This window comes from Sycon ciliatum, chromosome 9 (genome assembly GCF_964019385.1).
Source record: "Sycon ciliatum chromosome 9, ocSycCili1.1, whole genome shotgun sequence".
Taxonomy (NCBI): Eukaryota; Metazoa; Porifera; class Calcarea; order Leucosolenida; family Sycettidae; genus Sycon; species Sycon ciliatum.
In genome coordinates this window covers 27,605,269-27,623,305 of record NC_088651.1, presented here as the reverse complement: position 1 = coordinate 27,623,305, position 18,037 = coordinate 27,605,269, and the positions used below count along the sequence as shown (strand labels likewise).

Here is an 18,037-nt window from a genome sequence, read left to right as displayed (position 1 = left end):
ACTTTGGCAGGTCTGAATACGTCAGTGCATACTACACCGTGGACACATGAACACATGGACACAGCGACACAGAGACATACAGACATAATGGACACAGCGACACAGAGACATACAGACATAAAGACATATAGACACAGTGTCATAGAGACACAGAGACACAGAAACGATAAGTATACTGAGTTCATAGGGGTGAGAGGGAATACAGACAGCCCTCGATCTTATGGTTGATTCATACGGTGGTAAATATAATACAAACCTGGCAATATGGCGTAAATACTAAATACACGCCTGCCCACACACAAGCTCTCTAAGCTGCAAAGTCACTCTGGCACAGATCCCCTGATCTCTGTAATTCTGTAATTTATTTATTTCTGGATTCCCCGGAGACTGGAAGGCCTGTTGAGGGCCTAGGGCGTCTCCGTATCAGAATAAAAATGGACACAAAGAACATCTTGCATGAGAAAAAGTGTTGAATTATTCGGGAGTTGACTCGGATGGAGAGCCAATTAATTTATAGAATTTATAGAAGAAGAAAAAAAGGACCAAGGAACTACAAGTTACGCTACAATGTCCACCAACATGAGCTGATAGTTTAGTAACCGGTGGTGTTAGTGGACATTATAGCGTAACTTGTAGTTCCTTGGTTCTTTTTTTTCTTCTTCTTCTATTCGGGGGTTGCTGTTGTTATATCCGAGGTCGTTATTCACGGGGTTGACTCACTGTGTAGGGTTTACCGGGTGTTAGCGGCCGTCGTGAGTTCCCTTCGGGAACGGACACGATAATTTACTTTTTTTTGACTCACTGTAAGCGAAGATGTACCACCAGTTCGCCAGGTGTACCTTTACCACCGTATGAATAAACTATAAACACACAGCTGCAGGCGAGACTTCAAATTCATCCTCCCAGTGAATGAAACTCAGCTCTATTAGTAAAATCATCAGGTCACACAAAACATTGCGGATGAAGTAACATATTTCACATTCCTCCACATAAAGATGACGATGAGTTCATGAATTTTTGCATGCTGATCTCAGCAAGTCGATGACTGTGGTCCTTAGTATCTTCTGAAGGAGCAATCCCCTCCCCCACCCCCCTCCCCAGCACCAGCAGCACAGAAAACCTTAACATCACCACCACTAACCCTTACCTTGAAACAAGTCTCAGCAAAGAATGACCGCAAGTCCATACCCGTCACCTCCTCCAGGAACCGTCGGAGAGGGAGCATGTGAGAGACGGGTGCATCCCTGGATGCAAAAAAACATTCACCCAAATACATCCACAAGAGTGCAAGGCTGAAAACAACCGACATATCATGGGCGTCGGAAGGTATTTAACATTGGTGCGGCCATTTGGTGCGGCCATGAAGAAGTGGGGACCGGGCCCACCCCGGGCAAGAAAATCGGCCCAAATAGCCACATATTGTAAAAAAAATTCACGGCTCGCATCAGACTCGGCTAGAGGCTGAGTTTTTCCGCATCCGTAGGAACACCACCACCCTTGAAGGATCAAGGCGCAGATGCAGCTCCTAAAGCGGTGGGAGGTGAGTAGACTAGCTCACCAGCAAGTGGTTAAAGACTGAATATCTCATTCATTGCATCCATGTTTTCCTCGCTGCTTGGAAGAGGAAGGATTTTTCCAGCGACCCACATATTGTACTGCTTCAGAAATCACAAGACTAAATAATCTTTGGCCACACCTGTCGCATGGGCTCGGGTGCCCCCTCCTCCCCCCCCCCCCCCCCCCTCCCCGGCGTATTGCAGAGTGTATGTGCATTGTGTGCATACACAGGGGCCGCACGACATTCGGCGTACGGCGACCAGTTCATGGGATCCAGATGTATTCTGTCGGGGTGTTTTTGCTCACAAACCAGTGCAAGCCTACTGGGACTAATACTAGGTGGATAGAGTATAAATAGCCAGGAGCTACTTTAACCAAACAACTAGCTATCTCCATGGTTACTGTAATGTCAGATTGAGGATAGGTAGCGCAATACACAATTTTTGCTAACAGACTTCCTTCTCAGCTACCATAGCCAAAACAAAACACGGAGAAAACAGAGCGATGACGCGACAACCTAGGAGAGGGAGAGACAAGAGACTAGTAGGGGCTCGCTGATAGTCCGTGTGGTGATGCAAGACTAACAGGTAGTCTGCGTGGTGATGCAAGCCTCGGACTAACATTCCCTGCATACCGTATTTTCCAGGGTATCAGCCGCACCGGAGTATAACCCGCAGCCAGATTTTTTGGCACGAAATACAGACATCTACGCTATTTATCCCCGTTAATCGAACCATCATAGTCAAATACTGTAAAAGCCATAATTATATATATAACGAAGTGCTAACTCTAACGAGTTAACGAGGAGAAATCTGTCGTTAAAATAGAAATCGTTTTACAGAAATCGATACATATACATATACTGTCCTATTGAGCTTTGAGAATGAGTGAGAATCGTTACCTTTGGTACACGTAAACTAGTCAACTTTGGGAAATCGTTATATATGTGCCTCGTTAGAACAATGGCTTTTACAGTAGTTGTCATAATACTAAGACCGTACACTACTTACTATTCGTAATTCCCGCTCCTTCACCATAGCAACAAGAGCCACTCACGTATAGGTAGAACAGCGCATGCTCCACATATAAGCCGCCCTGACTTTTCTTTAGCTGAACGTGTAATGTTTAAAGTGCGGCTTATAGGGTACCTCACTTTAAACTCTCCAACTACGGTCTCTTCGCTGCATACGTTCACTTTCAAAAAAATTATATTAGATATAAATTGAATGCACCAAATTTTCGGGCATGGCCCATCTTCAGGGTGAAAAACCATTCAACGTATACCCCGGAAAATATTGTAAGTATGTAAACATAGGATAACGCAGGACAACGAGAGAGGAGAACATACAATCATATGTCAATACCGTACCATGAGGTGAGGAAGTCCTCCACGAGATGAAGCAGGTGGTCGGGCAATGGCAGCTGTGTTGGCTTGACCATTCCTGTACATGCATGTACACATCACAGCGCACAGTTAATACACTACTATGTGTGTCACAAGGTATCAATGCACACACATCACTTGATTCTTTTTATCCGTGAACAAACAGCATGTGCGTGCACAGACATCGCTCAAAACTCGCATATCGCATCCGTGAAAAAACTTGTATCCTCGAGCACACAGCATGCGTGCACAGACATCGCTCAAAACTCACGCTTCGGTGGCCGCTTGTAGTAGTAGAAAACTGGGTGCAGGAAGTTACTTTCATCAGCCTCCGATGGCTCTCCGGTAGCTCTTGTCAAACTGAACACATCCTTTCTGCAAGGGAGAGCATAAACAACACAAGGCATCAGTGGAATGGAATAGAAGAAACGTGGGTTGGTTTAATTTAGGGGGAGGGGGGGGGGGCCAGGGTGTGTGTGGAGGGGTCCTTATACACACGTAAAGCACACTACCCGGGCTGCTGACTTCATTGTCGCCGTCCTTACGGACTTAGGGAAATGGAATAGAAGAAACGTGGGTTGGTTGGGTTGGGGGAGGGGGACCGGGAGGGGAGGGGGGGGGGGGGGTGAGGGGACCAGAGGGATCGGCGGGACCGGGGGTCCTTATACACATGTAATGCACGCTACTCGGGCCGCTGACTTCACTGTCGCCGGCCTTACGGACCTCTCTTGTTGCCATTCACTCGTAACTCGTGCTGTTGTGTCTTGCATTACGCGTGTAATTTTTAAAATGTAGATAAATGCAGTGTACAGTTTAACCGCTCACATCCGCTTTCCACAAAAATATCCAGACTGGCGAGGAACCGGAAAACCGAACACCGGTTTTGTTGGATGTACCACGTATTCTGTAAATCTGTGACCAGCTATTTTCTTCCGGATGGCGAGGGATCCGGGTAAAAGAGGACCGGATAGAGCGAGGTCTGACTGTACTGCGCTTACCCGGGTCCTGAGAAGTTCTTGCCATACTCCAAGTTGATAACTATGATCTCCTTGGCTTTGTGACCGGTGCACTCTGTATAAAGAGAGATGTACATAGAGAGATGTGGACAGAGAGATGTACATAGAGAGATGTGCATAGAGAGATGTGCATAGAGAGATGTGGACAGAGAGATGTAGACAGAGAGATGTAGACAGAGAGATGTGGATAGAGAGATGTGGACAGAGATATGTACACAGAGAGATGTGCATAGAGAGAGGTGGACAGAGTGCATAGAGAGATGTGCATAGAGAGATGTACACAGAGAGATGTACACAGATAGATGTACACAGAGAGATGTACACAGAGAGATGTACACAGAGAGATGTACACAGAGAGATGTACATAGAGAGATGTGCATAGAGAGATGTGCATAGAGAGATGTGGACAGAGAGATGTAGACAGAGAGATGTGGATAGAGAGATGTGCATAGAGAGATGTGCACAAAGAGATGTGAACAGAGAGATGTACACAGAGAGATGTGCATAGAAAGACTTGTACTGAGAGATGTGGACAGGAACAACATCAACAATGCTAATACAGTGGAACCTGTCTAAGAGGACCCCTCAAGGGACCTTCAAAATGCGGTCTCTGCTACCAGGTGGTCTCCTTATCCAGGGTCATTTGACTGCAACTAGCATCTTTTGGTGCTGGTTTCAGTGGTCTTCTAGGACAGGTGGTCGCCTTATCCGAGTGGTCGCCTTGACAGGTTTTACTGTAGTAAACACGGACTCACTACACAAACTCGCTACACAAGCTCGCTACACAAGCTCGCTACACAAGCTCGCTACACAAGCTCGCTGCACAAGCTCGCTGCACAAGCTCGCTGCACAAGCTCGCTGCACAAGCTCGCTGCACAAGCTCGCTGCACAAGCTCGCTGCACAAGCTCGCTGCACAAGCTCGCTGCACAAGCTCGCTGCACAAGCTCGCTGCACAAGCTCGCTGCACAAGCTCGCTGCACAAGCTCGCTGCACAAGCTCGCTGCACAAGCTCGCTGCACAAGCTCGCTGCACAAGCTCGCTGCACAAGCTCGCTGCACAAGCTCGCTGCACAAGCTCGCTGCACAAGCTCGCTGCACAAGCTCGCTGCACAAGCTCGCTGCACAAGCTCGCTGCACAAGCTCGCTGCACAAGCTCGCTGCACAAGCTCGCTGCACAAGCTCGCTGCACAAGCTCGCTGCACAAGCTCGCTGCACAAGCTCGCTGCACAAGCTCGCTGCACAAGCTCGCTGCACAAGCTCGCTGCACAAGCTCGCTGCACAAGCTCGCTGCACAAGCTCGCTGCACAAGCTCGCTGCACAAGCTCGCTGCACAAGCTCGCTGCACAAGCTCGCTGCACAAGCTCGCTGCACAAGCTCGCTGCACAAGCTCGCTGCACAAGCTCGCTGCACAAGCTCGCTGCACAAGCTCGCTGCACAAGCTCGCTGCACAAGCTCGCTGCACAAGCTCGCTGCACAAGCTCGCTGCACAAGCTCGCTGCACAAGCTCGCTGCACAAGCTCGCTGCACAAGCTCGCTGCACAAGCTCGCTGCACAAGCTCGCTGCACAAGCTCGCTGCACAAGCTCGCTGCACAAGCTCGCTGCACAAGCTCGCTGCACAAGCTCGCTGCACAAGCTCGCTGCACAAGCTCGCTGCACAAGCTCGCTGCACAAGCTCGCTGCACAAGCTCGCTGCACAAGCTCGCTGCACAAGCTCGCTGCACAAGCTCGCTACACAAGCTCGCTACACAAGCTCGCTACACAAGCTCGCTACACAAGCTCGCTACACAAGCTCGCTACACAAGCTCGCTACACAAGCTCGCTACACAAGCTCGCTACACAAGCTCGCTACACAAGCTCGCTACACAAGCTCGCTACACAAGCTCGCTACACAAGCTCGCTACACAAGCTCGCTACACAAGCTCGCTACACAAGCTCGCTACACAAGCTCGCTACACAAGCTCGCTACACAAGCTCGCTACACAAGCTCGCTACACAAGCTCGCTACACAAGCTCGCTACACAAGCTCGCTACACAAGCTCGCTACACAAGCTCGCTACACAAGCTCGCTACACAAGCTCGCTACACAAGCTCGCTACACAAGCTCGCTACACAAGCTCGCTACACAAGCTCGCTACACAAGCTCGCTACACAAGCTCGCTACACAAACTCGCTACACAAACTCGCTACACAAACTCGCTACACAAACTCGCTACACAAACTCGCTACACAAACTCGCTACACAAACTCGCTACACAAACTCGCTACACAAACTCGCTACACAAACTCGCTACACAAACTCGCTACACAAACTCGCTACACAAACTCGCTACACAAACTCGCTACACAAACTCGCTACACAAACTCGCTACACAAACTCGCTACACAAACTCGCTACACAAACTCGCTACACAAACTCACTACACAAACTCACTACACAAACTCACTACACAAACTCACTACACAAACTCACTACACAAACTCACTACACAAACTCACTACACAAACTCACTACACAAACTCACTACACAAACTCACTACACAAACTCACTACACAAACTCACTACACAAACTCACTACACAAACTCACTACACAAACTCACCACACAAACTCACCACACAAACTCACCACACAAACTCACCACACAAACTCACCACACAAACTCACCACACAAACTCACCACACAAACTCACCACACAAACTCACCACACAAACTCACCACACAAACTCACCACACAAACTCACCACACAAACTCACCACACAAACTCACCACACAAACTCACCACACAAACTCACCACACAAACTCACCACACAAACTCACCACACAAACTCACCACACAAACTCACCACACAAACTCACCACACAAACTCACCACACAAACTCACCACACAAACTCACCACACAAACTCACCACACAAACTCACCACACAAACTCACCACACAAACTCACCACACAAACTCACCACACAAACTCACCACACAAACTCACCACACAAACTCACCACACAAACTCACTACACAAACTCACTACACAAACTCACTACACAAACTCACTACACAAACTCACTACACAAACTCACTACACAAACTCACTACACAAACTCACTACACAAACTCACTACACAAACTCACTACACAAACTCACTACACAAACTCACTACACAAACTCACTACACAAACTCACTACACAAACTCACTGTACAGAACTATCACATGTCACATGTTGCACGTTGATACTATTAGTGTATTGTAGTTACGATTTGTGTACAGAACTGTCACATGCTGCAAGGAGGGAGTGTGCGAGATTTACGAGTGTGATTTTGAGTGTGACTGGACAGGACACTGCGCTGAAATAGAATGAGTGTTGTTGGGATAACATCATTTACGAGTGTGTTGTTACAATACAGTGTTTGTTGTGCGTGTTTGTCGGATACGCCGATATAATCACTTGCATAGATAATACTTACGTTGTTGCTTGCATTCTCGCTCTCCACAGCAACTCCATTGCGTGCTGCGTTCTATGTATTCCTATTCTGTACACTGACTCTCTCTGACAGGATTTGCTGTCACCCTGTCTCTGGGCGCAAGCACCCTCTGACAGACCAAACTGATTTGCTTCATCTCCACAATATTTATCTCCTTTCGATTTGAATTTCTGTTTGTTCTGCACTCTGATTTTTCCTTGTTGCACCTGCGCTTTTGTACGCGGAACTTTGCTGTCGCCATCGCGTCGCCATTATTTATATCCATGGTTACGTGGTGGTATGACTCATCGATGCATCATGCGCGCATGATCATTCTTCTTTTCTACTCGTACACTTCGATATGCATGCACGCACACTGATGTACACCTAGACTACACGTAAGCCAATGCACGCACGCGAGCACGTTTCGCTGAGGACAGCGATTTGAGAGAGAGAGTTTGTCAAGTTTGAGAGAATGGTGGTTAGCTTCTTGCCCAGATTAGTGACAGTTGTGGTTGTTGTTTGCCTTTGCGTTTTCCTGGTTTCATTCTCTGCATTTTTAGTTGTGTTCCATGTCTGCATGTTGTTTTCCGAGTGTCAGTTCACTACACCAGAGTTCGAACAATTAGAATTTAATACAGTCTTCACCGAAAGGGAAAGAGTCCTAAACAACTGGTCCTTCGAGCCGGATCTCGGACTGAGCTTGTTCTGTAGAGTGTAGTAGTATGTAGACATTGTAGTAAAGTTATAGTGCTGTGGAACGTAAAGTTAGCATCATGTCCTCGGCGTCAGCTCCGCGTACGAGCCAACGCACAACCAAGGGTGTGCCACCATTGAGATATGGACACGAGGAGCCCGAACTCGCCGTGGCTGCGGATAAAAGGAGCTCGGTGTCCGCTGTCCCGTCCAGGGCCAGTAGCGGTTCCCAGCTCAAGGTCGAACTGAAAGCTACAGAGCTGGAAGCGGCGGAGGAGCTCGCCACCATGGAGTTAGATGTAAAGAAAAGGGAGATTGAACTCCGCAAGGACATTTGGGCCAAAAAGTTGGCGTTAGAGGAAGCAATAAAAACGGAGCAGCTGTCCCAGAGGAGTTCCCCGAGGCGGCGAGGGCATGGCTTGACTGCGGAGGCACTTGCCAAGTTTGACGATGCCTTGCAAAGATGTGGCAACACTCGTGTCGTCCCGGCCGCAAAGTGCGTATCATTGAGTCGTGTGGACCAGGGTCGTGTTGTCAAGCCACCAGTGCAAGCTGGTGCCGAAACCCGGGGATATGATAGCCTGACTGAACATACAGCAGCAGTGGATGGCGCGCGGAACATGGACTGGAGAAAGTTAGCCGCAAGGCAGTCAGCTGGCACGTCTGAGGCCTCCGACGATTCCGCAGTGTCATTCAGTCAGGCTCAGCAGCCAAGGCCAATCTGGCACTCAGCTGTGCGGCATCCAGGAGCTGCAGTGCAGCACACAATGGCAGTGCAGCACGGAAAGCGAGCCGTGCACCATCACCACGCTTCAGTGCACCAACCAGTAGCAGCTGCCTCGTACCTAGTGCGGCAGCAACCAGTGCTCAATCAGCTACCTGTAACCGTTGCGGGTGCACTGAGCATGCCTCAGCCACGACCCACACAGCCGCCACCACAACAGTCACAACCGCAGCAGACGTACAGACCACAGCCTCGTCGAATCGTCGAACATCAGACGCTCCCACCCGACATGGCCCGCGTGCAGAAATGGGCAGACGGCATACCAGACGGTTGGCGCCAGGGCATTCGCCAGGCACAAATAAAACCGTTGGAGCTGCCAAAGTTTAATGGGGAAGAGAGCAGCTACATGAAGTGGCAGCAGCGTTTTTTGCGTCTGGTGGACGAGGACCCATATGTGTCCGACCACTACAAGATGGCTCGTCTTCGCGAAGCAGTGGCCGGTGGAGCAGCAGAAGATCTGATAGCGGACTTGCTGGACGGCGAGGGTGCGTACCAGTCCGCAATGGCTGAGCTGGATGCGTGGTATGGTGGCAGCCAGCGCGAGCTCGAGCGCCAGCAGAAAGAGCTGTATGCACTGCCACGCATTCAGCACGACAAAGACACCACCGCTCTGCAGACGCTCGCCATCAAGCTCCGCAACGTGCTGCTAAACATGCAGGCGGGCCACATCATGCCGGGAAGAGAGATGTACGTAACGGTTACACAGAAACTGCCCCGCAACCTTCTGCTGCGCTACATTGAGCGTTATGACGACGCCACTGGTAACGTGGATGACCTGTCCAGATGGCTGCTGGATAGAGTGCATCGTATGCGCCAGGTCGATGCTCGCATTGGGGACGTCTTGACGGTCAAAAAGCCGGAGAAAGCGGCTACAGGGCGTACGCAAGGCCACCACACCATGGCCACCGTTCCAGCAGCTAGCAGCAGAACAACGTCGGCCTCGGCACCAGAGCCACGAACAACGGTGTGCCCGGTGTGCCAGGGGCATCATGCCCTTGCTGTATGTGCTGAGCTGCGCAAGATGTCGGTGCGCGAGAGGTGGGGAGCGGTCAAGCCCCTGTACAGCGTTTGTACGAATTGCCTACAGACAGGGCATCGTTCAAATGACTGCTCTGCTAAGCCATGTGATGCGTGTGGACGAAAACATAACAGTTTGTTACATGTTTGGAAATCGGACAAGCCACACATTAATATCTCTACTACTGACGCCAAGGCCAGACACACAACGGTCAGCAGTTCGACACAGGCAGCCAGGCAGCACACAGCATCGCCAACAGCCAGCGTGCCGTCAGCAGGTGCGGCACTGCACATCCTGCAAGAGCCAGCTGCGACTCTACGCGCGTCCGGTGGAATGGCGTTCATGACCGTGTCTGCCACACTAGTCAACAAGGACCGCCAGATGCAGGTGACCGCCCTGCTCGACTCAGCGTCATCAACGAGTTACGTCACCGAGTCTGTGGCCCAGGAGCTTGGACTTACGGGTCCTCAAGAGTCATTGCAGACCACAGTACTCGGAGGGAAGACAGTTAGTGGTACCCGACCGCACATCAATGTCGGTGTCCAGACTCAAGACGGCAGACTGGCCCAGTTTAGTGCGTGGGTGCTGCCAGCTGTAACGCCAATGAGTACGGTGGACTGGGCCCAGAACAGCGACACGTGGGCAGGAAACATCGAATTCCAGCCATTGCCGTCTCCCACAGTGGGCATTCTGATCGGTCTGAATGCAGCAGAGCTGCACACGTCACTGGAGGAGCGCAGCGGCCACTCAGAGAGCGGACTGATTGCCCGGCGCACACCACTCGGTTGGGTGTGTTTCGGCCCCTTGGGGAACAACAGTACTGCACTGCAACATACCTGCATCGCCCTGTGCACTGAGGCTGGCGTACAAGAAGAAAGTAAGCTCGATGAGATCGTTCACAAGTTCTGGGAGACAGAAAAGGTGGGCACGGAAGCGGCAGCATCCAATGTCGAGACGCCATCGCCAGCTGATCGCCAGGCCGAGTTACACACCAACAACACTGTGCGGTATGAAGACGGGCGCTACACGATGTCCATTCCATGGGCGAGCAGCCAGTCACAGCCTCAGCTGACCTCCAACCGCATCATGGCCGAGCAGCGGTTGAGGTCCTTGGAGAAAGCACTGGACAAGCGACCAGCAGTGAAGAAGCAGTATCACGAGGTCATGAACAGTCATATTGAGAAAGGCTACGTCAGCATGGTACCTACTGAGCAAGCTGACGGAGAGGACCAATGGTATCTGCCGCACTTTCCGGTGGTACGCGACGATAAGAGTACCACGAAAGTCAGAATTGTCTTTGACGCAGCGGCAGAGTGCAACGGTGTCTCGATTAACGACGAGATGTTGACCGGTCCAGCGCTGCAAAACGACGTATCCTCTGTGCTGCTGCGCTTTTGTATGGAGCCAGTTGCTCTGGTAGCGGACATCGCTGAAATGTTCCCGCAAGTCGTTCTAGCAGAAAGTGACAGGAAATACCATCGTTTCCTGTGGAGGGTGGATGGAGAAGTCTGTGTGTTTGAGTGGAACCGGCTAGTGTTCGGCATAAAGGCATCCCCCTACCTGGCAGGCAAGGCGGTCAAGAAGACCCTGGAACACTTTGGTGATGGGTACTCTGCAGCAGCGGTGGAAGCCATCGACAAGTCCACGTATGTGGACGACCTGCTGAGCTCGGCTGCATCCGACGAAGCTGCGTGCAACACCCAGCAGCAAACGCAGTGTCTCCTAGCGCAGGGTGGGTTCCACTTGCGGAAGTGGTTATCGAACAGTGCAGCCGTCATGGAGTCCATCCCAGAGGCCGACCGTGCCAAGGAAGCGGTGTTAAACTTGGGTGAGCGAGATGCTCACAGCTGCCTACCAACAGTGAAGACACTCGGCGTCAGCTGGCATTCACAGTCCGACACGTTCACCTTCCGCTACCAGCAGACCAAGCAGAGCCCAACGAAGCGTTCAGTGCTGAGCGGGCTGTCGACTGTGTTCGACCCGAGAGGCCAGATCGCGCCATTCACTATCCGGGCACGCATCCTTTTCCAGGACTTGTGTCTACTTGGTGTTGGCTGGGATGAGCGACTCCCTAGCGCAGAGACGAAGAAATGGCAAGCCTGGTTCGGTGAGCTGCCAGGTCTCTCAGGAGTTCAGGCTCCACGCAGCTTCAAGGCACCAGGTGCACCAGAGAGCCAGCTGTCGGTTCACACCTTTGTTGACGCATCTGATCGAGCTATTGCCGCGTCAGCATACGTGCGTGCAGTGGACACTACCGGCAACGTCAGAGTAACTCTGGCAATGGCCAAGGCAAAGCCAGCTCCAATCCGACGACAGAGCATCCCTCAACTTGAGCTACGTGGTGCGGTACTCGGTATCCGCGTGAGCCAGCACCTGGAGCAAGCCATCGGGATACCTATTAGCCAGCACACATTCTGGACAGACTCAATGAATGTGCTTGGCTGGATCCGCAACCACAGCAGGCGGTACAAGGTTGACATCGGCAACAGAGTATCACTCATCCAGGAAGTGACCAGCGTCAAGCAGTGGCACCACATCAGCGGCAAGAATAACCCAGCTGACAAAGCGACGCGTGGCCTACTAGCAGAGGACTTGGCCAACGACACGTTGTGGTGGAACGGTCCTGCCTTCCTCTCCAGCGCACCAGAGGATGACTGGCCCAAGCTTCCAGACTCTGTTCCGACAGCCGAATTACCTGGCCAGTTGAAGCGGATGATTGAGGCCACACTAGTCACGGTACCAGCAGAGGACGAGCAGCAAACTAGCCGACTCAACCCGGTCAACTTTAGCAGCTGGCTACGACTTGTGCGGGTCACCGCATGGTGCAAACGTTTTGCGGACAACTGCCGACACCGCCAGGCTCAGCCAGCAGACCCTACAGCGCAGCAGTCATCCAGCGCTACATCCAGCATCAGTGTCGCACGCGATGGCAGCCGTCCGACTCGCAAGGCCTTGAAGCGAAGGCACGCCCTGCCAGCAGTAGAAGTGCCCGAGCTCTCAGTGAGCGAAGTTCGCAATGCTGAATTCCACTGGTTTGCCAACGCTCAGCAGGACTCTTACAGTGACGTCATCAAGGCCCAGCGCAGCGGTCAACCATTGCCCAAGGCGCATGCACTTAGCCATCTGATGCCAGAGTGGGATGGAGACGCGAAGCCAGGGCTTCTCCGCATGAACGGGCGCCTGAAAACCGCTCATCATTTGCCCAGTGGAGCCCGGCGACCCATCATCCTGCCAGGCAAGCACCCTGTTACGGCTCTACGTATTGCGCATGAGGATGTGAAGTGCAAGCATGTGGCTGGAAAGAACCACTTACTAGCAAACCTCAACGGCGAGTTCTGGGTGGTTGGTGGTCTCGGCGCTGTCAAGGCTCACCGACGTTCCTGCCCTGGCTGCAAGTTACAGTGGGCCAAGCCAGCTGAGCAGTTGATGGCGCCGTTGCCAAGCTTCAGAACAGCAGAACCTGTACGTGCGTTTCACCGAGCGGGCGTGGATTTCGCAGGGCCATTCCTGACGAAGCAAGGTCGTGGCAGGGTCAAGACCAAGCGCTATCTGTGCGTCTTCACCTGCCTCCAGTCAAGAGCAGTGCACCTGGAGATGGCATACTCCCTCGACACTGATGGTTTCCTGCTGGCTCTGAGTAGATTTGTGAAGCGACGCGGTCGACCGGCTCTGATTGTGTCGGACAACGGCACAAATTTCGTAGCTGCGGAAAAGGAGTTGCGGGATGCAGTCGAGCAGCTGAATTCCGGCAGAGTGAGCGCTGCACTCGCATCGGAGCACATCGAGTGGCGTTTCAACCCCCCACAGGCGCCCCATCATGGGGGCGTGTTTGAGTCGATGGTGAAGTGCGCCAAGCGTGCGTTGCGTGGAATCCTGGAGCACGGAGACTGCACAGACGAGGAGCTGAGTACGGCGTTCATAGTTGTGGAAGCATTCCTCAACACCAGGCCGCTCACGACGATAAGCTCAGATCCGAGTGACCTCACCCCACTCACGCCACAGCATTTCCTCACCAGCCATGCCGACCTGTCGCTGGCACTTGAGGAACTGGCTGATCAAGCTGATCGCGTGAATCCAAGACATCGCTGGAAAGCAGTTCAGCGACTGAGTAAGGACGTCTGGGACAGGTGGCTGAAGGAGCTCGTCCCAGCGCTCAACCTGCGTCAACGATGGCGCAATCTGCACCGCAATGTACGTGTTGGTGAAGTAGTGCTATTCTTGGAACCTGGCACTCCAAGAGGGAAGTGGCCGCTCGCAAGAATACTGCAAGTGTACCCAGGCAAAGATGGCAACGTACGGGTGGTCGACATTCTCGTCCGCGGCAAGACCTACCGCCGACCAATCAATGTGCTCGTCCCACTGGAGGTGGATTCTGAGTAAGCCACCAGTACTGTGCTCGTTCTGCAAGAGGTGGATTCTGAGTATGCTGTGTTTGTATGAGCTCGTTCCGCAAGAGGTGGATTCTGAGTATGCTGTGTTAGTGTTAGTATTGTGCTCGTTCTGCAAGACGTGGATTCTGAGTATGCTGTGTTCGTATGAGCTCGTTCCGCAAGAGGTGGATTCTGAGTAAGTTATGTTATCTCTATTGCCTCACTCAATCACTGTTCGTGAGGGAGGGTGGTGATGTACAGAACTATCACATGTCACATGTTGCACGTTGATACTATTAGTGTATTGTAGTTACGATTTGTGTACAGAACTGTCACATGCTGCAAGGAGGGAGTGTGCGAGATTTACGAGTGTGATTTTGAGTGTGACTGGACAGGACACTGCGCTGAAATAGAATGAGTGTTGTTGGGATAACATCATTTACGAGTGTGTTGTTACAATACAGTGTTTGTTGTGCGTGTTTGTCGGATACGCCGATATAATCACTTGCATAGATAATACTTACGTTGTTGCTTGCATTCTCGCTCTCCACAGCAACTCCATTGCGTGCTGCGTTCTATGTATTCCTATTCTGTACACTGACTCTCTCTGACAGGATTTGCTGTCACCCTGTCTCTGGGCGCAAGCACCCTCTGACAGACCAAACTGATTTGCTTCATCTCCACAATATTTATCTCCTTTCGATTTGAATTTCTGTTTGTTCTGCACTCTGATTTTTCCTTGTTGCACCTGCGCTTTTGTACGCGGAACTTTGCTGTCGCCATCGCGTCGCCATTATTTATATCCATGGTTACGTGGTGGTATGACTCATCGATGCATCATGCGCGCATGATCATTCTTCTTTTCTACTCGTACACTTCGATATGCATGCACGCACACTGATGTACACCTAGACTACACGTAAGCCAATGCACGCACGCGAGCACGTTTCGCTGAGGACAGCGATTTGAGAGAGAGAGTTTGTCAAGTTTGAGAGAATGGTGGTTAGCTTCTTGCCCAGATTAGTGACAGTTGTGGTTGTTGTTTGCCTTTGCGTTTTCCTGGTTTCATTCTCTGCATTTTTAGTTGTGTTCCATGTCTGCATGTTGTTTTCCGAGTGTCAGTTCACTACACCAGAGTTCGAACAATTAGAATTTAATACAGTCTTCACCGAAAGGGAAAGAGTCCTAAACACTCACTACACAGACTCACTACACAAACTCACTACACAAACTCACTACACAAACTCACTACACAAACTCACCACACAAACTCACTACACAAACTCACTACACAAACTCACTACACAAACTCACTACACAAACTCACTACACAAACTCACTACACAAACTCACTACACATACTCACTACACAAACTCACTACACAAACTCACTACACAAACTCACTACACAAACTCACTACACAAACTCACTACACAAACTCACTACACATACTCACTACACAAACTCACTACACAAACTCACTACACAAACTCACTACACAAACTCACTACACAAACTCACTACACATACTCACTACACAAACTCACTACACAAACTCACTACAAGACGAAATACATGTACACATGTACATATGCAGTAAAATCTGCCAAGAAGACCACTTGCATTAGGTGACCACCTGTCCCAGGGGACCACTGCAACCACAACCCTGTGTTGCTATTCCCAGTAACATGACCCTGGATAAGGAGACCACCTGTACACAGCGACCACATCTCATGACCCTGGATAAGGAGACCACCTGTACACAGCGACCACATCTCATGACCCTGGATAAGGAGACCACCTGTACACAGCGACCACATCTCATGACCCTGGATAAGGAGACCACCTGTACACAGCGACCACATCTCTAAGGTCCCATCAGCGGTCGCCTTGGACAGGTTTCCATGTAGTCAAAATAGGCAAAAAGCCGGTGGTAGTGGTACAAGGTCATCACACCACAGATGTCCTCTGGTGCATCGTCAAGACAACACAGCTGTGCGAGCTACGCCCCCAGACCTACTGAGTGCGTTTGATTACGCACTTGAATCGATTCATGAATCCATTCGCATGCATTCAAGTCGTTCGATTTCATGTCATGGGCCCTGGAATCGATTCGGAACCCATTCACCCCATTCACATGGGGGTGATGTGAATAGCGTGAATCGATTCGCGGGCATAATCGAACGCACTCACAGACCGGCCACCTGTAGTACTGTAGTAGTGAACTGGTGAACTACAGGATGGTTTGCAACTTACTCTTGAATGCTGGTATGCAGTCAATGGGCACTTCTTCCAGATACCGTACTGTGTCGCCATCTGAATGGAGCCATGTAGAAAACATACACACACAGAACACACATACATACACATACACACATGCACACACACACACACACACACACACACACACACACACACACACACACACACACACACACACACACACACACACACACACACACACACACACACACACACACCATGCACCATGCAGATCCATCGCAAGAGAGAAGCATGCAAATCGGAAATTTCACTTGCCCCACGACAACACCCATTGACATCTCTTACAGGAATGACATGACGTGTGCCAGGCAACTGCCCATTCCGTACAACTGATGAAGGTTGTGTGAAAAGACCAAGATACATTGACTTTATAATGTTGTACTAATCTTGTACACAGCACACAGCTTTAATACATGATACATGCATGTCCAACCTGACTCAAGGGCTTCGGAAGGTGAAGTACTGTAAAAGCCATATATATAACGAAGTGCTAACTCTAACGAGTTAACGAGTAGAAATCTGTTGTTAAAATAGAAATCGATAGATATACTGTCCTATTGAGCGTTGAGAATGAGTGAAAATCGTTACCTTTGGAACACGTAAACTTGTCAATTTTGGGATATCGTTAATATGCGCCTCGTTAGAATAATGGCTTTACAGTATTCTTCCGGGCGCATCCTATTTGGAGCCCAAATCAACGAATATTATAAATCCAGCTGGGGCAACGAGAGTGACACGGTCACTAGCGACATGCTGCAGGGGCATCACACACTCTACGGTCACTACGTACCACTATTTGCCCCAGGTACCCCGTGAATCAACAAAATACACTGATCTGGGCTCTAAATTTCCAAACATTTGGCTCAGCAACCCCTCCCCCTCGAGTAAATTGTACTTCAGTTGGTTAACCGTACCACACTAAAATACCTTCCGACGCCCCTGGTAGTGACCGTATCACTCTCGTTGCCTCTAGCTGCATGCAGCTAACACTTACCAAGCAGAATAACGTCGGTCAGAATACCAAACATCTGATACGGCCCCTGCGGCAAACAACGAGAACCAGACAAGTAGTAGAGAGTGTCAAGATCAAGACAAAGTTTTCACTGTTCAAAGGGTTTGTGTCTCGGAGGGAGAGCTTAGACATACTGTCTTCTTGTCGTTTTATTTCATTTCCTCCTTGGATTCTTTCCTTCCATATTCGCCTCTCGGTGATTTCGCCCAGTTCCCGTTTAAAGGGGAAGTATACCCTAAAAATCAAATTTTCACCAGCTGTAGTCTTCGGGGTGCTGAGTCGAATGGTCTTGGTCCGAGGAAGCTGAGACGCTCCCTTCTTCCTTTATTCCCAGTCGAACTCGCGCACTTCCACCGAAACTGGGTGACTGCACCCTACTAGATAGGGATTTGTATGGAAAAAGTCACTAAAAACGCCGTTTCGTTCTTATAAAAGCACGGATGACTGCGA

At 50.5% G+C, this 18,037-nt stretch overlaps 2 protein-coding genes across 2 annotated transcripts in view; one reads left to right on the top strand and one right to left on the bottom strand.

Moving 5' to 3' along the window:
- LOC135825224 (FAD-dependent oxidoreductase domain-containing protein 2-like) overlaps nt 1-18,037 on the bottom strand; it is a gene marked incomplete at its 3' end in the record, with an annotated part of 41,846 nt that continues 23,809 nt past the window's right edge. The window contains 7 exon segments of the mRNA XM_065337963.1: nt 1-31; nt 1,148-1,244; nt 2,927-2,999; nt 3,213-3,316; nt 3,940-4,012; nt 16,549-16,608; nt 17,570-17,615. Of these exon segments, the coding sequence (XP_065194035.1) occupies nt 1-31; nt 1,148-1,244; nt 2,927-2,999; nt 3,213-3,316; nt 3,940-4,012; nt 16,549-16,608; nt 17,570-17,615 (484 nt within the window).
- Nucleotides 13,297-15,334, top strand: LOC135825225 (uncharacterized). Its single transcript, XM_065337964.1, has 2 exons — nt 13,297-14,331; nt 14,378-15,334. The coding sequence occupies exon 1, from the start codon at nt 13,348-13,350 to the stop codon at nt 14,299-14,301; it is 954 nt and encodes a 317-aa protein (XP_065194036.1). The 5' UTR covers nt 13,297-13,347; the 3' UTR covers nt 14,302-14,331; nt 14,378-15,334.

Coding starts and splice junctions, on each gene's coding strand:
- LOC135825225 (XM_065337964.1), top strand. CDS start 13,348: ATGGCGCCGTTGCCAAGCTTCAGAACAGCAGAACCTGTACGTGCGTTT.